The 24,923-nt window shown below is 40.0% G+C and overlaps 1 protein-coding gene across 1 annotated transcript; it reads left to right on the forward strand.

Annotated features, from left to right (window-relative positions):
• The first annotated feature begins 2,508 nt into the window (after positions 1 to 2,508).
• Positions 2,509 to 2,794, forward strand: LOC128046973 (NADH dehydrogenase [ubiquinone] 1 alpha subcomplex subunit 3-like). The gene is given in 2 exon segments (XM_052639163.1): positions 2,509 to 2,613; positions 2,615 to 2,794. Coding segments are annotated over 2 exon segments (255 nt in total). The 3' UTR covers positions 2,765 to 2,794.
• The last annotated feature ends 22,129 nt before the right edge of the window (positions 2,795 to 24,923 follow it).

Raw genomic sequence — 24,923 nt, forward strand, 5'->3', positions numbered from 1 at the left:
TTGTTACTCTTGCCTGGAAAATCCCATGGATGGAAGAGCCTGGTGGGCTGCAGTCCATGGGGTCACTGAGGGTCAGACATGACTGAGTGACTTCACTTTCACTTTTCACTTTCATGCATTGGAGAAGGAAATGGCAACCCACTCCAGTGTTCTTGCCTGGAGAATCGCAGGGATGGGGGAGCCTGGTGGGCTGCCGTCTATGGGGTCGCACAGAGTCGGACACGACTGAAGTGACTTAGCAGCAGCAGCAGCATATTTCTCCTTGCTCTTCCCTGGAACTCTATATTCAGTTAGATATATCTTTCTTTTTCTCTCTTTCCTTTCACTTCTCTTCTTTCCTCAGTTAATTGTAAAATCTCCTCAGATAACCACTATTCCTTCTTACGTTTATTTTTCTTTGGGATGGTTTTGGTCACTGCCTCCTGCACAGCGTTACAAACTTCCATCCACAGTTCTTCAGGCACTCTTATCTACCAGATCTAATCCTTTGAATCTATCTGTCACCTCCACCATATAATCATTAGAGATTTGATTTAGGTCATATCTGAATGGCCTAGTGGTTTTCCCTACTTTCTTCAATTTGAGCCTGGATTTTGCAAAAAGGAGCTGATCATCTGAGAGCCAGAGTCAGTTAGCTCTAGGTTTTGTTTTTGCTGACTGCATAGAGCTTCTCCATCTTCGACTGCAAAGAACATAATCAGTCTGATTTCAGTATTGACCATCTGGTGATGTCCATGTGTAGAGTCATCTCTTGGGTTGTTGGAAAAAGGTGTTTCATATGATCAGTGTGTTCTCTTGGCAAAACTTTGTTAGTCTTTACCCTGCATCATTTTGTACACCATCGCCAAACTTGCATGTTATTCCAGGTATCTCTTGAGTCCCTACTTTTGCATTCCAATCCCCCATGATGGAAAGGACCTCTTTTTTTATGTTAGTTCTAGAAGGTCTTGCAGGTCTTCATAGAACTGGTCAACTTCAGCTTCTTCAGCATCTGTGATTGGGGCATATGTTTGGATTACCGTGATATTGAATGGTTGGCCTTGGAAATAACCAAGATCATTCTGTCATTTGTGAGACTGCACCCGAGTACTGCATTTCAGACTCTTTTGTTGACCATGAGGGCTACTCCATTTCTTTTATGGGATTCCTGCCCACAGTAGCAGATATAATGGTCATCTGAGTTAAGCTGGCCCTTTCCCATCCGCTTTAGTTCACTGATTCCTCATATGGTGATGTTCTGCTTGACCACATCCAATTTACTTTGATTCATGGACTTACGTAAGAGGGTACATCTATCCCATGAGAGGATCCAAAGTCTCTTCACCAAAGAGGTAAGAAATGGATTTGTGAGGGTAACTTTTAGAGCTCTTTGGTGGTTCTCTTTCATAAGCCAGAAATGCTAATAACTGCTACCATTTCTATGGAGTGCACTTTTAACTGTGGTGGAGAGCACCGTCTTCTCCTACAGGATGTCCATCATGGGAGTTGTCATGAGACCCCTGGGTGGTGAGAGTTTGACTTATACTGCAGTCCGTCCTCATGGTTTCCAGCAGTAGACCCAGAAACACTGGTCTCACATAGACTGTCTACCCAGATCCTCAGTTGCATAATATCAAATCCCTAACGTAAATAAATTATTTACATTTCCTAGTGCTTCTGCTTCTGATTAAGTACTTACTGGAGAAGAGTCTAAACACAAATTTAACTGCAAATAAATCTTTATTTAGATTTATTGTTGGTAGTAATCTTGGTTTTGTAATTCTGAAACAGTTTGTAGTTATTGCGCCATAGAGCAAATGAGTACATATATTGCTATTGGGAATCTGGGTTCATACTATGGAAAAAGTAGAAACACACATGGAATAGGGGAATTTGAAGAAGAATGCTGTGGTGTTGTATTTAATTGGAATGTAGTAGTACCAACATAAGATTTAGTGGGGAAAACACATACACACACACATATATATACACACATATATACACACACACGGACATTGTATAATTTTTAAAAGAATATATGTTAGTTAATATACAGAGAAATGATACAATTAGAAAAATATACGTTAATAAGTATATCAGTTGTGTAAAAACTTGCTGCTATAGAAGTGTTGTTGTTGTTCAGTGGCTCAGTTGTGTCCTACTCTTTGCAACCTCATGGACTGCAGCACGCCAGGCTTCCCTGTCCTTCACCATCTCCCAGAGCTTGCTCAAACTCATGTTATTTGAGTTGGTGATGCCATCCAGTCATCTCATGCTCTGTTGTCCTTTTCACCTCCCACCTTCAATCTTTCCCAGCATCAGGGTCTTTTCCAACAAGTCAGTTCTTTGCATCAGGTGGCCAAAGTAATGGGGCTTCAGCTTCAGCATCAGTCCTTCCAATGAATATTCAGGATTGATTTCCTTTAGGATTGACTGGTTTGATCTCCTTGCAGTCCAAGAGACTCTCAAGAGTCTTCTCCAACACCACAGTTCAAAAGCATCAGTTCGGCCGCCGCCGCCAAGACCAAGATGGCTCAGAGAGTCGCAGCCTTCCTCAAGAATGTCTGGGCCAAGGAACCGGTGCTCGTGGTATCCTTTGCCATTGCGGGCCTCGCTGTAATCCTGCCCACACTCAAGCCCCTACACCAAGTACTCGCTCATGATCAACCAGGCCACACCCTACAACTACCCAGTGCCCCTCCGAGACGACGGGAACATGCCCGACGTGCCCAGCCACCCCCAGGACCCCCAGGGCCCGAGCCTGGAGTGGCTGAAGAGACTGTGAGCGCCTCCGTTGACAGGGAGCGGCCCCGGCCCCAATGGCCCCATGGCCCCAATAAATGTGTGAAAACCGAAAAAAAAAGAAAAAAAACCCATCAGTTCCTTGCTGCTCAGTTTTCTTCATGGTCCACCTCTAACATCCATACATGACTGCTGGAAAAACCATAGCTTTGACTATGGACCTTCGTTGGCAAAGATTGTCCCTGCTTTTTATATGCTGTCTAGGTTTGTCATAGCTTTTCTTCCAAGGAACAAGTGTCTTTTAATTTCATGGCTGCAGTCACCATCTGCAGTGATTTGGGAGCCTCCCAAAATAAAGTCTTTCACTGTTCCCATTGTTTCCCCATCTATTTGCCATGAAATGATGGGACTGGATGCCATGATCTTTGTTTTTTGAATGTTTTGTTTTAAACCCATCTTTTTCACATTCCTCTTTCACTTTCATCAAGAGGCTCTTTAGTTCCTCTTTGCTTTCTGCTGTAAGGGTGATATCACCTGCATATCTGAGGTTATTGATATTTCTCCCAGCAATCCTGATTCCAGCTGGTACTTCATCCAGCCTGGCATTTCCCATGATGTACTCTGTGTAGGAGTTAAATAAGCAGGGTGACAATATACAGCCTTGACGTACTCTTTTCCCAATTTTGAAACAGTCTATTGTTCCATGTCTGGTTCTAACTGTTGTTTCTTGACTGCATACAGGCTTCTCAGGAAGCAGGTGAGGCAGTCTGGTATTCCCATCTCTCAGAATTTTCCACAGTTTGTTGTGATCTGCAGAAAGACTTTAGCATAGTCAATGAAGCAGAACTTCTCTTGCTTTTTCGATGATCCAACGGATGTTGGCAATTTGATCTCTGGTTCCTCTGCCTTTTATAAATCAAACTTGAACATCTGGAAGCTCTGGGCTCACATACTGTTGAAGCCAAGCTTGGAGAATTTTGAGAATACTTTGCTAGTATATGAAATGAGTGCAATTGTGCAGTAGTGTTAATATTCTTTGGCACTGCCTTTCTTTGGGATTGGAATGAAAACTGACCTTTTCCAGTCCTGTGGCCACTGCTGAGTTTTCCAAATTTGCTGGCATATGGAGTGCAGCACTTCCACAGCATCATCTTTTAGGACTTGAAATAGGTCAGCTGGAATTCCGTCACCTCTGCTAGCTTTGTTGGTAGTGATGCTTCCTAAGGCCTAGTTGACTTGGCACTCCAAGATGTCTGGCTCTAGGTGAGTGATCACACCATCGTGGTTATCTGGGTTGTGAAGATCTTTTTTGTATAGCTCTTTTGTGTATTCTTGCCACTGTTTCTTAGTATCTTCTGCTTCTGTGAGGTCCATACAGTTTCTGTCCTTTATTGTGCCCATCTTTGCATGAAATATTCCCTTGGTATCTCTAATTCTTGAAGAGATCTCTAGTCTTTCCCATTCTGTTGTTTTCCTTTATATCTTTGCATTGTTCCCTTAGGAAGGCTTTCTTATCTCTTCTTGCTATTCTTTGGGACTCTGTATTCAGATGGGTATATCTTTCCTTTTCTCCTTTGCCTTTCACTTCTCTTCTTTTCTCACTATTTGTAAGGCCTCCTCAGACAATCATTTTACCTTCTTGGATTTCTTTTTCTTGGGGATCATTTTGATCACCACCTCCTGTACAATATTTCAAACCTCCATCCATAGTTCTTTAGGCACTCTATCAGATCTAATCCCTTGGATCTATTTTCCACTTCCACTGTATAGTTGTAAAAGATTTGATTTAGGTCATACCTGAATGGTCTAGTGGTTTTCCCTACTTTCTTCAATTTAAGTCTGAATGTGTCAATAAGGAGTTCATTATCTGAGCTACAGTCAGATCCTGGTCTTGTTTTTGCTGACTATATAAGCTTCTCCATCTTCAGCTGCAAAGAATATAATCAATCTGATTTTGGTATTGACCGTCTGGTGATGTCTAAGTGTAAACTCATCTCTTATGTTATTGGAAGAGGGTGTTTGCTTTGACCAGTGTGTTCTCTTGGCAAAACTCTGTTAGCCTTTGCCCTGATTCATTTTCTACTCCAAGGCCAAATGCTATATAATTGTGTACAGCTGCCCCTTGAATAACACAGATTGCAGCTGCACAAGTTCACCTATCTATAGGTCTTTTTTAATAGTAAATACTATAGTACTACATGATCCAGGGTTGGTTGAATCCACAGATGCAGAAATGCAAATATAGAGGAATTGTGTATACAGAGGGCCAGCTCTAACTTATACATGGATTTTCAAGGGCAAGGAGGGTCAGTGCCCCAACCCCTGCATTGTTCAAGAGGTCATCGTATATCTTCATAAGTATTTATAATCTATATATCTTTATAAAATAAAGATATCTTTATTTACTTATAAATATAAATATATATCTTTATGTATCTATACCTATATAGAGTATATATGCATACTATATAATTACTTTTTTGTGTGTGTGTATGTGTGTGTGTGTATACATATGTATATATTTGCATATATATGCTCAGTCATGTCTGACTCTTTGCCATTCCCTTGACTATAGCCTGCCAGGCTCCTCTGTCCATTGGATTTCCCAGGCAAGAATACTGGAGTGGGTTGCTGTTTCCTCCTCCAGGGTATCTTCCCAACCCAAGGATCAAACCCAAGTCTCCTGTGTTTCCTGCATGGGCAGGCAGATTCTTTATCACTGAGCCACCTGGGAAGTCCTGTATATATGTAAGTACTTATGTGTATATATATATTACATATAGAAGTATATAAATATTCATGTGTATATATATTGCATATAGAAGTATATAGATACTTAAGTATATGTGTACTCTGTATTGATATAGAGGTAGATTCATAGATTGGTATAGATATAGTTCATAGCTTGTTAGCTCTGCCCACTGAAAGAGTGCCTAGGAATAGTAGTAAGCATATCTGGTACCTGGGTCTTGATTTTGAAGTGCCATTCTCCATTAAAAGTAGCATTCAGTTCAGTCATGTCCAACTCTTTGCGACCCCAAAAGTAGCATGAACTTCTTTGAAAAATGGTTCATCCCTCTGGGACGGTAAATGTATAAACTGAGTTTGCACAGGATGTACCATGTATATGCAAGAGCAAGGATATGATAGAATTAGAAAAATCACCATTTTGCAACCACCAGTGTGGTAATTAGTCTAGGTCAGGACCATGAAGAGTTGCTGAAAATATTATTGGGTAAAAAACTGCTGGGGAACAGGACAGTCTTATGGTTTCATAATAGCACCGCACGGATGGAGAGATCTGGGAGCCACTATATTAACCAAGTAATAAAGCTTAGCATCACCAACAGGGGGACAGTTCACTATTATATAAGTCCTAATGCAGTGCATCGTCTGTGTTGTGTTTGGGTCCAAAAGTGTTCAACCTGAACGTAATCATGAGGAAACAATCAGAGCCAGAATATGGGACATTATAAATACAAGAACCAGCTCTCTAACTCTTTAAAAATTCACTATTGTGAAAAACAAAAGAAGTCAAGGTCAGAGGACTATTCTAGTTTAAAACAGAATGAAGAACTATAACAACCAAATGTAATACATGAAACTTAACTGAATCCTGGATAAGAAAATAAACTGTTAGGAACAGTTGGGAAAATCGAAATATGGGCTATATATTAAGTGGTAATTTTGAATTAGTGTTAATTAATGTTACTATTCGTATTTCTATGAGACGAGTGGTGAAGTGTTTAGGGCTGAAATGTCATATCTGCAACATATTTTAAAGTGGCTGAAAAACAAATGGAGAAAGAAATAAAGAAAAGGTGCAAATATTAACAATTCGGGAATCTAGACAGATAATGTGTTTATAATATTATTCTTTTAGCTCTTCTGTATGTCTGTGTTGGAAGAAACAGTTTTTATTATATGAAAGTAATACATTAAGTTTTACCTTCTTCTTACATGACCTGCCTAGGATCTACTTCTGATAAATCTTGTTTGAAAATACCTTTCATTTTCTGACACATGGGAATTAAACCATTTTGTGTCATGATTTATAGACAATAAGAATCATGAAACAAAAATTTTGCTGTATCTCGCTCAGGTTTTAGAAAGACCCTATAATGTATCTCTCTACCTATCAAGTGAGAATTTTCTCACATCTTAAATGTTGTTATGTTAATATAAGTGTGGGTTTGGAGTACATATTCTTTAATTTCAAATATTTGCAACAAGACCTGTCCTAGTATCTTCTTGTTCTTAAGATATTTTTATGCTGTCTCTTAGTTCATGTCTTCATTTCTTCATTCATTCCACAAATACTTACTGCATACCTACTGGGTGCTAGACACAGTACTAGGCTTTTATGTGATCTGAACAATAATGAGAGTATTATATTTTGGTGTGTTTGCTTCAACACTTACCGTCACTCTTAAAGAGCCTTGTTTATATATAGTTGTTGTTTTTCAATCACTCAGTCCTGTCCGACTCTTTGCGACCCCCTGCACTGCAGCATACCAGGCTTCCCTGTCCTTTACCATCTCCCGGAATTTGCTCAAACCTGTGTCCATTGAGTCGGTGATGCCATCCAGCCATCTCATCCTCTGTCATCCCCTTCTCCTCCTGCCTTCAGTCCTTCCCAGCATCAGGGTCTTTTCCATTGAGACGGCTCTTTGCATTAGGTGACCAAAATATTGGAGTTTCACCCTCATCGTCAGTCCTTCCAATGAACATTCAGGGTTGATTTCCTTTAGGAGAGACTGGTTGGATCTCCTTGCTGTTAAGGGACATACACACATACGGTAAAAAAGCAAATTGCTAATAGTACCCAACATTAGAGACATCAGAACTGTTATTGTTTTTGTGTGTGTGTGTGTGTTTAATGTCTCTAATGCTGGTTTCTAAATCTGTGTTTTGCTTTTGTCTTTGATTCTTAGGTATCTATAGAAACCTGTCTGTAGAATCTTGCTTCCTGTTTCACGGAAGAAATAGAGGCTTTAATGCATTAACTCTAGTTTCCAGCTCCCCTAAGTAGGAGCTTCTGTGCATTTTTATTCATTCTCATCTCCTTCCCTACCTCATAGTATGAAGTGTCACTCATTATGCATTTGATACTGTTAGCTGTCTCCTTTTTCTCAAAAATCTCTATTGCCTTAGATTTTATGACTACGCATTCCTGATACTCCTCATAAGAGATCAGTTCTTTCTTGGTCTCCTTTTGAGGCTCAACTTTCACCATTTGCAATTTTACCATAGAAATAACCTGGGCTTTCATCTTCTGCCAACTTTTTTTTTCTCATGGAACTCCTTTTATCCTCTTATCAATTCCATTGGTTTTATTTGCAATGATGACTTCTACATCCATACACCGTCTTAAGTATCTCCACCTTGACCTCAGCCTTCAGTATCCAACTACCAACTAGATGCTTTCACTTGAATATGTCACAAACAGTGCAGACTCCACACGTACCAAACCAGGCTCTACAATCCACACCTTCTGCTTTAACAGCTACTGATACTGCTGCTGCTGTTGCTAAGTCGCTTTAGTCGTGTCCGACTCTGTGCGACCCCATAGACGGCAGCCCACCAGGCTCTGCCGTCCCTGGGATTCTCCAGGCAAGAACACTGGAGTGGGTTGCCATTTCCTTCTCCAATGCATGACAGTGAAAAGTGAAAGTGAAGTCACTGAGTCATGTCCAACTCTCAGCGACCCCATGGACTGTAGCCCACCAGGCTCCTCCGTCCATGGGATTTTCCAGTCAAGAGTACTGGAGTGGGGTGCCATTGCCTGGTCATCTTTAATATCTTTAAAAATTAATTTGATGGTACCACATTTTGACTTTTTAATTTAAGTATAAATACTAATTATATACTTCATTCTCTGCTGCAGATATAACAAAAATCTTTAAGTTGATTTCTGTAATCTTTTTTTAGTAACTGAATTAAGCTACTTTTTAAGTTTTTTAATAATAAATTGGCAAGTGTATGTCTCTTCACCTTCACATCTTTTCCATTTTAGGTGTCCTCTGAAAAATCTGGATTCTTCTTTTAAAATTCTTTTATTTATTACTTTGATAAGTTTTCAGCTGTCTTTTTTGCTCGTGGTTTCTGGTTTCAGCATCTGCCATGATCACTTCTTTTCACTTTCATTTTCATGACTCAATACTAGATAATTTAAGTCAAATATAACACTGTCGCTTTGGGAAACAAATATCCTAAATTATTCTGACCCTTTCATACTGTTTAGAATTAGTGATGGTTTGAAGGTAGCACTTTTCAAATAAGAATTTTCCTTATATGAATATAAATATATCTTCCATAATTTTACACAGGACATTAATTCACTCTTTAGCAAATGTTATTAATTGCTAAAGTAATGATAGAAGTTAGATGTTAGAAACTTGAGGTACCAAGAACTCTGTTACTTTAATAAGAAGACTGAATATTTTATTGTATTTGTATTTTCCTGCTACTTGATGCCTTTCGAAAATACTGTAAGTGTAGTCGATTATTCTGGATGAGACTAGGCCCAAAGATTTTTGAAACACTGAAGAGAAAATACAGTTAAAACTGCCCTAAAACTTACAAGGAGGAGACTATCAGTGAGAGCAAGGCTAGAGTGGTGGCAGACAGCTAGGTTGGACTCAACCAGAAGTTGAATTTTACTGCTGTTAGTTTACAAGATACTGATAAATGCAGACAGCCACTTCATACTATTACTGTACCTTTCAGTTCAGTTCAGTTCAGTTGCTTAGTCATGTCTGACTCTTTGTGACCCCATGAATTGCAGCACGCCAGGCCTCCCTGTCCATTACCAACTCCCAGAGTTCACCAAAACTCATGTGCATTGAGTTGGTGATGCCATCCAGCCATCTCATCCTGTGCCGTCCTCTTCTCCTCCTGCCCCCAATCCCTCCCAACATCAGAGTCTTTTAGAATGAGTCAACTTTTCACATGAGGTGGCCAAAATATTGGAGTTTCAGCTTCAACATCAGTCCTTCCAATGAACACCAGGACTGATCTCTTTTAGGATGGACTGGTTGGATCTTCTTGCAGTCCAAGGGACTCTCAAGAGTCTTCTCCAAAACCACAGTTCAAAAACATCAATTCTTCAGTGTTCAGCTTTCTTGACAGTCCAACTCTCACATCCATACATCACCACTGGAAAAACCATAGCCTTGACTAGACGGACCTTTGTTGGCAAAATAATGTCTCTGCTTTTTAATATACTATTTAGGTTGGTCATAACTTTCCTTCCAAGGAGGAAGTGTCTTTTAATTTCATGGCTGCAATCACCATCTGCAGTGATTTTGGAGCCCAAAAAATAAAGTCTGACACTGTTTCCACTGTTTCTCCATCTATTTCCCATGAAGTGATGGGACCGGATGCCATGATCTTCGTTTTCTGAATGTTGAGCTTTAAGCCAACTTCTTCACTCTCCTCTTTCACTTTCATCAACAGGCTTTTTAGTTCCTCTTCACTTTCTGCCATAAGGATGGTGACATCTGCATATATGAGGTTATTGCTATTTCTCCCGGCAATCTTGATTCCAGCTTGTGCTTCTTCCAGTCCAGCGTTTCTCATGATGTACTCTGCATAGAAGTTAAATAAGCAGGGTGACAATATACAGCCTTGACGTACTCCTTTTCCTATTTGGAACCAGTCTGTTGTTCCATGTCCAGTTCTAACTGTTGCTTCCTGACCTGCATATAGGTTTCTCAAGAGGCAGGTCAGATGCTCTGGTATTCCCATCTCTTTCAGAATTTTCCACAGTTTATTGTGATCCACACAGTCAAAGGCTTTGGCATACTCAACAAAGCAGAAATAGATGTTTTTCTGGAACTCTCTTGCTTTTTCCGTGATCCAGCGGATGTTGGCAATTTGATCTCTGGTTCCTCTGCCTTTTCTAAAACCAGCTTGAACATCTGGAAGTTCACGGTTCACATATTACTAAAGTCTGGCTTGGAGAATTTTGAGCATTACTTTACTAGCGTGTGAATGAGTGCAATTGTGTGGTAGTTTGAGCATTCTTTGGCATTGCCTTTCATTGGGATTGGAATGAAAACTGAACTTTTCCAGTCCTGTGGCCACTGCTGTTTTCCAAATTTGCTGGCATATTGAGTACAGCACTTTCACAGCATCATCTTTCAGGATTTGAAATAGCTCCACTGGAATTCCATCACCTCCACTAGCTTAGTTCATAGTAATGCTTTCTATGGCCCACTTGACTCCACATTCCAGGATGTCTGGCTCTAGTGAGTGATCACACCATTGTGCTTATCTTGGTCATGAAGATCTTTTTTGTACAGTTCTTCCGTGTATTCTTGCCACCTCTTCTTAATATCTTCTGCTTCTGTTAGGTCCATACCATTTCTGTCCTTTTCAAGCCCATCTTTGCATGAAATGTTCCCTTAGTATCTCTAATTTTCTTGAAGAGATCTCTAGTCTTTCCCATTCTGTTGTTTTCCTCTATTTCTTTGCATTGATCACTGAGGAAGGCTTTCTTATCTCTCCTTGCTATTCTTTGGAACTCTGCTTTCAGATGCTTATATCTTTCCTTTTCTCCTTTGCTTTTCGCTTCCCTTCTTTTCACAGCTATTTGTAAGGCCTCCCCAGACAGCCATTTTGCTTTTTTGCATTTCTTTTCCATGGGGATGGTCTTGATCCCTGTCTCCTGTACAATGTCACGAACCTCCATCCATAGTTTATCAGGCAGTCTATCTATCAGATCTAGTCCCTTAAATCTACTTCTCACTTCCACTGTATAATCATAACGAATTTGATTTAGGTCATACCTGAATGGTCGAGTGATTTTCCCTACTTTCTTCAATTTAAGTCTGAATTTGCCAATAAAGAGTTTGTGATCTGAGCCACAGTCAGCTCCCAGTCTCATTTTTGCTAACTGTCTAGAGCTTCTCCATCTTTGGCTGCAAAGAATATAATCGGTCTGATTTCGGTCTAGACCATCTGGTGATGTCCACATGTAGAGTCTTCTCTTGTGTTGTTGGAAGAGGGTGTTTGCTATGACCAGTGCGTTCTCTTGGCAAAACTATTATCCTTTGCCCTGCTTCATTCTGTATTTCAAGGCCAAATTTGCCTTTTACCCTAGGTGTTTCTTGACCTCCTACTTTTGCATTCCAGTCCCTTATAATGAAAAAGACATCTTTTTTGGGTGTTAGTTCTAAAAGGTCTTGTAGGTTTTCATAGAAGCATTCAACTTCAGCTTCTTCAGCGTTACTGGTTGGGGCGTAGACTTTGATTACTGTGATATTGAATGGTTTGCCTTGGAAATGAACAGAGATCATTCTGTCGTTTTTGAGATTGCATCCAAGGACTGCATTTCGGACTCTTTTGTTTACCACGATGGCTATTCCATTTCTTCTAAGGGATTCTTGCCTGCAGTAGTAGATATAATGGTCATCTGAGTTAAATTCACCCATTCCAGTCCATTTTAGTTCGCTGATTCCTAGAATGTCGATGTTCACTTTTGCCATCTCTTGTTTGACCACTTCCAAATTGCCTTGATTCATGGACCTGACATTCCAGGTTCCTATGCAATATTGCTCTTTACAGCATCGGACTTGCTTCTATCAGCAGTCACATCCACAACTGGGTATTGTTTTTGCTTTGGTTCCATCCCTTCATTCTTTCTGAAGTTATTTCTCCACTGATCTCCAGTCGCGTGTTGGGCACCTACCGACGTGGGGAGTTCCTCTTTCAGTATCCTATCATTTTGCCTTTTCATACTGTTCATGGGATTCTCAAGGCAAGAATACCTAAGTGGTTTGCCATTCCCTTCTCCAATGGACCACATTCTGTCAGACCTTTCCACCATGACCCGCCTGTCTTGGATGGCCCCACATGGCATGGCTTAGTTTCACTGAGTTAGACAAGGCTGTGGTCTGTGTGATTAGGTTGACTAGTTTTCTGTGATTGTGGTTTGTGTGTCTGCCCTCTGATGCCCTCTCACAACACCTACCGTCTTACTTGGGTTTCTCTTACCTTGGATGTGGGGTCTCTCTTCACGGCTGCTCCAGCAAAGCACAGCCACTGCTCCTTACCTTGGATAAGGGGTATCTCCTCACACCCACCCCTCCTGACCTTGAACGTGGAGTAGCTCCTCTCGGCCCTCCTGCCCTTTAGAAGTTTTTTAACATATAGATCAAGTTTGAAACTCCTCACCTGATATGGAAGGATGCTAAGAGAGGTCTCAAGCTAAAAATGAACAAGTTAAAGGCAGAATTAACACACTGAAGAAATATTAAAGCCTCTTTCTAAAGAAATTGACATGGCTAATTACTGCAGTATCCAAGGTGAGGGTCATCTGTCTTCTTAACTAGCTTATTTTTACCAAGTCTGAAGTTATCTGTTTATTCCTCTGTGTTGAATTGACATTCTGGTGTTTGTAAACAATAAGTAATATTACAGGTTTCTTGATAATATGGAACAGGAACTATTTCTTCAAGGCCATCATAGCTTTCCTCAAGACACTTGTCCTTGTAATTTGACCTTGCAGCATGTTGGAAACTTGAAGTTATGGAAGGTATCAAACCAGTTTTCCTTTCTCTGTCCCTGAAGATTTATTTCATTGTCAAGTTTTCCATATGCAGTTAATTACACATCTTTGGATGTGGTTTATTTAATTATTGCCTATGGGAAAATAAATCATAGGAAGATAGTTTGGAAATGTTAAATATGCTCAGTAAATTAAAAATTTTTTAAAGTTATGAAGTTTCATTTCTTGAATAGGTCTAGATATAAAGCAAGTACCCAATCTTTTTGCTCAAAATATATACGTACAAACACCATTGAATAGTGGAGGACAGAGGAGCCTTGCATGCTGTAGTCCATGCGGTCACAAAGGATCAGACACAACTTAGCAACTGAACAACAACAACAACCACTGAATAACCACAAATACTAGGTGTTCTGATTTAGATATATGCTTCTTTGTCCTTTTGGGTGGAGGTTGGAGAAGGCATATGGAGATGTTTGTATTATGCATTGAGGCAGGTTACCCAAAACCATTTGCTTATTTTCATAGCTAAAGCAGACTCTTGGTAGGGGATGATGTTGAGAGTTGTTTGCAGGAGATGAAGAATGAATGGAGACAGGAAGCTGATTGGTCACTTTGGTGAAAGACTGTGAGGTCTGGGCTTAAGTGCCTAAGAAGCAAAGTGCCATGACTGTAGGGAGTAGGCCTTTCTCTGAATATCTGCACAAAACCCAAGCCTGAGCTGAAATGGGCAAACAGTGGAGCTAGGACTATTAAGGGACTGCATCCTTGGCGTGAGTAATGGGGAGCTGCCATGGGCATCCTCAACATTGGTATCAGTGGTTCTCCTTTAGACAATGTCAAGGGCAACAGTGGCTGGGGCACCTGAAGCAGAGGAGGAAGAACATAGTAGATCCTTAATGGGAATTCGTCTGTGAACACCTTAAAGGCGCAGGGTCAGTGCTGCGCCATTGCAAGGACACTATTCTCATTTTACTTACTGTGAATCCCAGCTGTGCTCCGGGGAGTGACGTTCACCCAGGACACAGTGTCAGTTGTACCCTGTGGAATTGGGCTATGTGGCTGTCTGATCCTGGGAAGCATCACTTTTGCAGGTTCCCAGAAATAATTACAGGCTGCCTTAAATGGGCTGCTGAGGTTCAAACTATCAAACACCGGGTAGGAACCCAAGTCATTGTGATTTTGAGTTTTGAGTTAATATATCCTCATTTTATTCATTTATTCTGATAACATCTGGGAATTTGGATTGCTTAGTTTTGTACACTCCTGCCAGATGTTGTTATGTTCTCTCACGTAGAGCAGGGATCCAGCGAGAGTCTCAGCAATGTTCCAGATTCAAGCGTATGTGGAGGACTGATGAGACAGGCCTTCCAGCAGCGCATTTACAGGAGGGGTTGGAGTGACTTGTAGGTGGATCAAGGACTGTGAACCAGTGTTGAACAGAGCAATTCTCATAATAGTATATCATCGCTTACTTAAATTATTTAAAATTTTCTCCGTTTCTACAGCTCTCACTTATACCGGAGTTTTGAGGTGAATTTGTTAAAAAGATAAATCTGTTCAGTACAGAGTTCAGTATGGAGCAAGCTCCGCTGGGAGAGTCACACTGTGCTGACCTTCTGGAGTGAGGATATGCCATCTAAAGAAAAGAATTACACACCTTTGAGAAACATTTCCTGGTGTATTACAGGGCCCTCATAGAGACAGACTATTAGACTGTGAGGAACTAAGGATCCATGGGTCCAGAAATGCTCATGAGGGATTTTGTCAGACCTGCCCAGTTATGTCAGATGGCCCTGCAGCCATTCATCAAATGAGTGACATCAAGGAAGACCAGAGGGCAGAAAGGGAACCTGGACCTCCATGCACCCTCTTCCTCACTCATACGTCTGTCTTTTCAGAGGAGGTCCTATAAAACCAGCTAAAGGAGGAGGTTCACAGAGGTGTAGGTTGTTGTCAGTTCTTCAGTTGCTAAGTCGTATCTGACTCTTTGCCACCTCATGGACTGCAGCACACCAGGCTTCCCTGTCCTTTACTATCTCCTGGAGTTTGCTCAAAGTCATGTCCATTGAGTCGGTGATGCCATCTAACCGTCTTATCCTCTGTCGCCTCCTTCTCCTTGTGCCCTGAATCCTTTCCAGCATCAGGGTCTTTTCCAGTGAGTCAGCTCTGTGCATCAGGTGGCCAAAGGAGCTTCAGCTTCAGCATCAGTCTTTCCAACAAATATTCAGGGTTGACTTCCTTTAGGATTGATTGGTTTGATCTCCTTGTTGTCCAAGGGACTCTCAGGAGTCTTCTCCAGAACTACAGCTTGAAAGCATCAGTTCTTTAGTGCTCAGCCTTCTTTATGGTCCAACTCTCATGTCCTTACATGACTACTGGAAAAACCATAGCTTTGACTATACACACCTTTGTCGGCAAAGTGATATCTCTGGTACATGGGTGAAAACTGAATATGGTTATGGCAGCATTATATCCACTTTTAGGGGTGATCTTGAACAGTAGTAGGCGGGGAAGATCTTCCCAATAGGCAGAGTTATGAATGGTGCCACTGGTCATGCACTTTGTAGGAGGAGAAGTGGGCCAAGAGGAGAGTGTATGCAGATCCTTCAGCTGTGGTCAATGATCAGGATCCTAGAAAGAAGAGACTGACCGATCTGTACAAGGAGATCTAGAAAAAGGCCTTGTGAGTAGACCTATGAGAGTTGACACCGGTGAGCACATCTTTATATCAAGTGTTAACATCTACCAGAGAGCATCCACACAGGGATAAGGCATTAAACAACCAAAGAGACAAAATGGTTAGGCCAGTTGATGTCAGCTAGCCTATGTCATAAGACGTCCCAGTACTGGCACAATAGGCACGTGAGCAAATTGGCTGTGGGAGCAGAGACTGAGGTTACTCATGGACCCAACATTTATGTTTGAGAAACATTTCCTGGTGTATTACTAGGAAACAATTGACATTACTGGCCTCCTACTTGCCCAGGTGGCTGTAGCTACTGGGGTCAACCTGCTAGCCAGAGAGACCAATGCTGAGTCCTTGATTACAACATTTGTTGAGGAGAACTGTTGGTCACTTGGTGACAAGTTGACCACACTAGACATCTTACTTTTCTTAATATTACCAAAAATACCTGATAATCCCTCAAAGTCAACAGCCATGGCCTGGGTTCAATCCCTGGTTGGGGAACTGAGATCCCCACAGGTTGTGCTGTGAGGCCAAAATAAAAACCAGGTATGACGTTGTTTGAAAAAGGTATGTGCTCAGGCTCTTCAGTCATGTCTGACTCTTTGTGACCCTCTGGACTGTAGCCCACGAGGCTCCTCCGTCCATAGGATTCTCGAGGCAAGAATGCTGGAGTGGGTTGCCATTTGAATAGATAACTGTCGATTAGTTTACAAAAAGTCTCTAATACTTCCTGTATCCACTAACAATACATGAGGATCCCCTCCCCACATTCTTGCTAGTACTGGCCATTATCACTTTAAAATTTTTTTGACATACATTTAAAGTGATATCTCATAGTTTATATTTCCCTGATCATAGTATTTTTATGTGTTTATCAGTTGTTAACTTATTTTCTTCTGTGAATTGTCTGTTCATGTCTTCTGCCTACTTTTCTACTAGTTTCTTATTCTCTGTGCCTTAGTTTGTAAGAGTTCATTATTTCTCATAGTTGTTGACTATCCTCTTCTGTTACATAAATATTTTTTCTGAATCTGTTGTCTCTTAAATTATGATATCTCTTCCCTATTTATTCATACCCACAGTTTAAAATTTTTTAGATTCATATGTTTCTTTTTCTTTCTTTTATACCTTCTGGCCTTCCAATGCCATCTACCTGTTGATTAAATATATATTTTCCTAGATTTTATTTCTTCAAAGATTTTGTTTGATTAATATTTTAAAGATTTTATCTATCTGTATATTTTTAATATATGGCTCCATAGCTAGCACCATGTATTATATAATTCTTCTTTTCCAAAGTGATTCCACCCACCTTTACCCCATATCATTTTTCACATGTATGCTGAAATCTTTCTGAATTCTTATTCCCTTACATTGATATGTTTGTCTAATTTAGAGCTCTGTAATGATTTGATAACAGTGAGTTTTCAGTGTGTTCTAATATCTGCTAAGTCCTCCTTTGTTGTTTATTTTGCTACATACAGTCATTTATTTTAGTGTATAAACTTCACAGGTATTTTATCTAATTCTAACCTGCATCTATACCCTAGAGTATTAATTGAAATTTTATTAAATTTATATATTGTTTTGAGAAAATTGACTTTCTAGTGTTAATGTCATCTAAGAACATGAATGCTTTTCCTTTTGTTCAGCACTTGCTTCATGTTCTGAAATAAGATGTTATTATTATCTCTATTTGCTGTGCTTTTCTTGTCAAATTTATCTCTAAGTAATATATATGGTTTTTTTCTATTGTGAGTAGCATTTTTAACCTCATTTCCTTTTCTAAATGTTTATTAAAGTGAGTAGAGAAAAATCAGTAATTCCTGTACATTCATCTTGTCTTCAATTCTGTTATTAATTCTTGCAGTGTTTCTTTAATCTGTTCCTCTTGAGTTTTATCTCCTTTTCTCATAATATTTGTACCATTTTTCCTGTCTCACTGAATGTACTGGATTGTTCAAGACAGTGTTTAATAATACTGATATAGCATCCTGACTACTTATTGATTTTAATGAAATAGTTTTGGTATTTTGCTGTTTAGGCTATTTTCTGTTGGGCTTTGGTAAATAATCCATTATATGAAGGTTTTCCTTCTATTTTCTGTAGAATTTTTATTAGGAATTGCTTCTGGATTTATAAAAAATCTTTTTAGCACCTATCCAACAAATCCATTCTGAAGGAGATCAGCCCTAGGATTTCTTTGGAAGGAATGATGCTAAAGCTGAAACTCCAGTACTTTGGCCACCTCATGCGAAGAGTTGACTCACTGGAAAAGACTCTGATGCTGGGAGGGATTGGGGGCAGGAGGAGAAGGGGACGACAGAGGATGAGATGGCTGGATGGCATCACTGACTCGATGGACATGAGTCTGAGTAAACTCCGGGAGTTGGTGATGGACAGGGAGGCCTGGCGTGCTGCGATTCATGGGGTCACAAAGAGTTGGACACGACTGAGCGACTGAACTGAACTGAACATGATTATATAGCTTTTCTCTTTAAAATTTGTTGACAAAATGGATTATATTGATAGAATTCTTATTACCCACCTCAAAAACATTTGATTACAATACTGGATTAAATGTAAATTGTTTGGAACCATGCTTCTATACTTATAAACTTGGAAATATGTGTCTATACTCATGAATGAGACTGGTCTATATTTTTCCTGTTTTTTTTGCATTTTCTTCATCAAGTTTATATTTAAAATTTGCTAACTTTATAAAATGAACTACTAGGCTTTCTATCTTTTCATTAATAGCCAAGAATTGTTTGCTGCTGCTGCTAAGTCACTTCAGTCGTGTCCGACTCTGTGCGACCCCATAGACGGCAGCCCACCAGGCTCCCCCATCCCTGGGATTCTCCAGGCAAGAACACTGGAGTGGGTTGCCATTTCCTTCTCCAATGCATGAAAGTGAAAAGTGAAAGTGAAGTTGCTCTGTCGTGTCCGACTCTTTGCGACCCCATGGACTGCAGCCTACCAGGCTCCTCCATCCATGGGATTTTCCAGGCAAGAGTACTGGAGTGGGGTGCCATTGCCTTCTCTGCAAGAATAGTTTAAATCATATTAAATATTATGTTCTTTAAAGAATAAATAAAAATCCGCTAGGAACCTATTTGGTTCTGGCACAGTTTACAATGGGTGAATTTAACACTTTCAATGCCATCTATAGTAATTCTATTCACATTTGCCATCTTTCTTGGATAGGTTTTGTTTGTATAGGAAATCATCTATCTCCAGCTTTCAAATGTATTGACGTACAGGTGTATGTGGTATTCTCTTAGAATTCTTTTAATCACTCCATCTCTGGTATATCTCCTATCTCATTCCTAATCGTGTATATTTTTATTCCCTCTGCTGCTGCTAAGTCGCTTCAGCCGTGTCCGACTCTGTGCGGCCCTATAGGCGGCAGCCCGCCAGGCTCCCCCGTCCCTGGAATTTGTCCCTAATTAGACTCATAAAGGTTTATTAATATTTTCACTTATTAAAGATATGTTTTATATTATTACAAGAGAATAATTGAAGTCATAAAGCATCATACATCTCCCAGTTGTTTTTGATGATGAAGAGGGACAGTGTTTTTCCCCAGAAGAAATCTCAAAGAAGCTTTTTTTTTTTAAAGCCACAAAGGGAATTCCCTGGTGGTCCGGTGGCTAAGACTTGGTGCTTCCATTGCAGGGGGCATGGGTTTGATTCCTGGTCCGGGAACTGAGATCCTGCATGCTGCACAGTGTGGTCAAAAATAAAAAAGTAAAATAAGAAATCAATTTGCAAAATAAGCAATTACACAGCAGACAAAAACTAATGGAAAGAAACATGAGAAATGCATATGAGTTTAGTATAATTATCTTCATTGTCATTTATGAACCCAGAGTAAAACTTTTAAAATAAATGTTCACAGTTTTAACAAATCAGTATGTTCACTTATGTGTTCACTGTTGCTGTACTCAGTAATTTATTTCTCTATATAACCTTTACAGGTTTTTATCTAATTCCAACCTTTTAGCTAATTCCTTGCTAAGAGTACTCTTTGTGCTTGTGGTCAGTCGTGTCCAACTCTTTGTGACCCCATGGACTGTAGCCCACCAGGCTCCTCTGTCTATGGAATTTTCCCAGCAGGCATACTGGAGTGGGCTGCCATTTCCTCCTCCAGGGGATCTTCCCAACCCAGGGATTGAATCTGAGTCTTCTGTGTCTTCTGCATTGCAGGTGGATTCTTTACCACTGAGTCACTGGGGCAAGCAAGAATACTCTTTACCTTGAGGAAAAAGTGCAGTCAAATTTATACTGAGAAAGAAAATGTTTTCAGTTATCAAGATGTCTTGTCTTAGAGTATTGTGGGGAGTAGTGTTTGGTTTTTCTTATTTTGTTAGGATCTTTTTAAATTAAAATCCTTATCAGCAGATAAGTAGGTCGAGTTTGGTAATACCTTTGTTCTAAGTCACATAACAAATCTATAAATTTTCTGATAAGGTTACCGTGAAAGTGAAAGAAAGTGAAGTCACTCAGTTGTATCTGACTCTTTGCGATCCCATGAACTGTAGCTTACCAGGCTTCTCTGTCCATGGGATTTTTTCAGGCAAGAGTACTGGAGTGGGTTGCTATTTCCTTCTCCAGGAGATATTCTCAACCCAGGGATTGAACCCGGGTCTCCCGCATTGCAGGCAGATGCTTTACCCTCTGAACCACCAGGGAAGCATGACCTAGCAATTCCACTTTTAGGTTTATACCCAAGATAATTGAAACCATATGTTCACATGAAAACTTGTACGTGGATGCCCATGGCAGTGTTATTTATAGTAGCCAAAATGCAATCCACATGTTCATAAATTGATGAATGGATAAACAAAATGTTTTATACTCTTACAATAGAGTATTATTCAGACATTTAAAGGAATGAAGTACTGACACATGCTTCAACATGGATGAACCAAGAAAACATTATTCTAAATGAGAGAAGTCAGACAGGAACGGTTGCATGTTGTCTGATTCCATTTATAGAAGATGTCCAGAATAGGCAAATATGTAGAGACAAATTAATGGTTTGCCAGTGGCTGAGGGGAGGAAGAATGAGGAGTGACTACTAATGGGCACAGGGTATCTTTTGGAGGTGAAAAAAATGTTCTGGAGTTAGACAATGGTGATGATTGCATAAATTCATGAATATGCTTTAAAAAAGCCACTTGTACACTTTAAAATGGTGAATGTTATATTATGTAAATTTTACCTAAAAACTTGCAGAATAAAAAATGCCTAGGGAAAATGTTAAAAATTAGTATGCATGCAAGTCAGGGAAGAGGTCATACGAGAGATACAAATTTAGAAAGATTTCTTTATTGATGGGATATAAAGTGTTGAGGCTATGGTTTTTTCCAGTAGTCATGTAAGGATGTGAGAGTTGGACTATAAGGAGCTGAGCACCAAAGAATTGATGCTTTTGAACTGTGGTGTTGGAGAAGACTCTTAAAAGTCCCTTGAACAGCAAGGAAATCCAACCAGTCCATCCTAAAGGATATCAGTCCTGAATATTCATTGGAAGGACTGATGCTGAAGCTGAAACTCCAATACTTTGGCCACCTGATACGAAGAACTGACTCATTTGAAAAGACCCTGATGCTGGGAAACATTGAAGGTAGGAGGAGAAGGGGACGACAGAGGATGAGATGGTTGAATGTTGTCACTGGCTCCCAACTCCGGGAGCTGGTGATGGACAGGGAGGCCTGGAGTGCTGTAGTCCATGAGGTCGCAAAGAGTCGGACACGGCTGAGCGACTGAACTGAACCGGAAGTGTTGGGTCTGAGTCTCTGTTTGCATATAATATGATTTAAAATATGAGGAAAATCCTATGGATTCCACAAAGCAACCACCGGAACTAATATGTGAATTTAACAAGGTCCCAGGAGATGGGTTCTATCCCTGGGTTGGGAAGATCCCCTCGAGAAGGAAAAGGCTACCCACTCCAGTATTCTGGCCTGAATAGTTCATGGGTTCGCAAAGAGTTGGACTCAACCAAGCAACTTTCACTTTCAGGATGCAAGGTTATAAAAAATCAGTTGTATATATATCATAGTAAAAATAATTAGAAAATGAAATAGTATAAAAACTCCATTTATGATAATTATAGAAAGAAAGCTAAAATGCTTAGAAATAAATTTAACAAAAGATGTGTAACTACACTAAAATTTTTAAACATTGTTGAGAATAATTAAAGAAAATCTAAATAAATGATGAATTAGCCATATTCATAGTGTGAAATAATAACAAATACATATATTGGTGTCTATCCTTGGTTCCTAACACAGAGGTCCTGAATCCCTTATTAATAAGGATGCTGGGAGAACCTTCTGTTTTTACATTTCATCTCTGACCCAAGTTCCTGGCATGGAGATTCTGAAACTCTTATAATTTCCAAATGCTAAGAGCACTGGGAGCATCTTTTGTTCTAATATTTGACCCTAGTTTTTGACACAGGGCTTCTGAATTCCTTAGAATTTCCTGGGTGTTAGGAGTGTTTTTTGTTTTAATGAGGCAATTCTGGATGGACTGCTGGCTGATTCCTGAGTCAGAGCTGGTCACCAGAAAGACCAAGCCTTGGATAAAGTGTAGAATTTTCAGCCCTACTCCCTCATTCTCAAGGAGAGGAGAGAGGTGCTGAAAATGGAATTAGTAACTGATCATATCTACATGATGAAGCCTCCATTAAAACCCCAATAGTGTGGGGTTTGTAAAGCTTCCACATAGGTGAACATATCCATATCCTCGGAAGGTGACAGATCGTGGTTCCACAGGACCCTCGCAAACCTTTGCCCTATGTATCTCTTCATCTGGATGTTCATCTGTGTCCTTTATGTTATCCCTTATTATACACTAAACAGGTAGGGAGGAGATCATGGGAGCCCTTGAACTGTAGCCAAGTTAGCCAGAAGTTGTGGCTCACCTGGGGACCTACTGCTACTGCTAAGTCGCTTCAGTCGTGTCCAACTCTGTGCAACCCCATAGACAGCAGCCCACCAGGCTCCTCCGTCCCTGGGACTCTCCAGGCAAGAACACTGGAGTGCGTTGCCATTTCCTTCTCCAGTGCATGAACACATAGAAAGTCCTTAACTATCTCACATCATATATAAAAATTATAATTCTGGGGAAATTTTCAACTATAATCTCTTCAAAATTTTCTCATACCCTTTCTTTTTCTCTTCTTCTTCTGGGACCCCTATAATTAGAATGTTGGTGCATTTGATATTTTCCCAGAGGTCTCTGAGACTATCCTCAGTTCTTTTCATTCTTTTTGCTTTATTCTGCTCTTCAGAAGTTATTTCCACCATTTTATCTTCCATCTCACTGATTCGTTCTTGTGCTTCAGATATTCTGTTATTGAATCCTTCTAGAGTATTTTTAATTTCAGTACTTGTGTTGCTTGTCTCTGTAGGTTTATTCTTTAATTCTTCTAGGTCTTTGTAAATTGATTCTTGCATTTTCTCCATTTTGTTTTCAAGGGTTTTTTTTTAATCATCTTTACTATTATTATTCTGAATTCTTTTTCAGGTTTGCCAATTTCCTCTTCATTTATTTGGACTTCTGTGTTTCTAGTTAATTCCTTCATTTGTGTAGTATTTCTTTGCCTTTTCTTTTTTTTTTAACTTACTGTGTTTGAGGTCTCCTTTTCCCAGGCTTCAAGGTTGAATTCTTTCTTCCTCTTGGTTTTTGCCCTCTTAAGGTTGGTTCAGTGGTTTGTATAAGCTTCATATGGTTAAGATTTGTGCTGAGTTTTTATTTGTTTTTCCTCTGATGGGCAAGGCTGAGTGAGGTGGTAGTCCTGTCTGCTGATGGATTGGGTTTGTATTTTTGTTTTGTTTGTTGTTTAGATGAGGCGTCCTGCACAGGGTGCTACTGGTGGTTGGGTGATGCTGGGTCTTGTATTCAAGTGGTTTCCTTTGTGTGAGTTCTCCTTATTTGATACTCCCTAGGGTTAGTTCGGAGAAGGCAATGGCACTCCACTCCAGTACTCTTGCCTGGAAAATCCCATGGGTGGAGGAGCCTGGTTGGCTGCAGTCCATGGGGTTGCTAAGAGTCAGACACGACTGAGCGACTTCACTATCACTTTTCACTTTCATGCATTGGAGAAGGAAATGGCAACCCACTCCAGTGTTCTTGCCTGGAGAATCCCAGGGATGGGGGAGCCTGGTGGGCTGCCATATATGGGGTCGCACAGAGTCGAACACAACTGAAGCGACGCAGCAGCAGCAGCAGCAGGGTTAGTTCTCTGGTGGTCTGGGGTCTTGGAGTCAGAACTCCAACTGCGAAGGCTCAGGGCTTGATCTCAAGTTTTGCGTGGTTCTGTATATTCCTTTCCTCTGGTGAGGTGATCCTATCCACTCTTAGCTGGTGTTCTGCGTCCACTTCTGTGTCTGAAGGTGTAGTCCTGATGTATCCAGGGAGAGAGATGTACTCCACGTCCACCTACTCCTCTGCCATCTTCGACAATCTAAAAATTAATTCCGAATTTATCATAAACCTAAACATAAAAACTTAAACTATAAAGCATCTAAAAGAAAAGATAGTAAAATATTTTTGTGACTTCTAGTTAAACAAATTCTTTAGAACACAGACTTATCTAGGCATGGAAGAATAGGTTGGAAAGGGGGAGAGAATGATCAAAAAGTACAAACTTTTAGTTATAAGATGAATAAGTTCTGGATACCTAATATAAACTATAGTTAACAATAATGTATAAGTGGCAATTCTGGAGATGAAAAGTAACTGAAAATGAAAATTTAGCTTGAAGAGCTCAACAAAAGATTTGAACATACAGAAGAAAGAATCAGTGAACTTTAAAGTTAGTTAAATTGAAAGTATCCAATGTGAAGAACAAAAAGAAAGAAAAAACAAACAAACAAAAAAAATGAAGAGAGCCCTAGAGATTATAGCCCATCATTAAGTGTACCAACATATGCCTTATGGTAGCCCCAGAAGAAAAGTCAGACAAAGAGTGAAAAGAGG

This window comes from Budorcas taxicolor, chromosome 4, assembly GCF_023091745.1.
Source record: "Budorcas taxicolor isolate Tak-1 chromosome 4, Takin1.1, whole genome shotgun sequence".
NCBI classification, from domain to species: Eukaryota; Metazoa; Chordata; class Mammalia; order Artiodactyla; family Bovidae; genus Budorcas; species Budorcas taxicolor.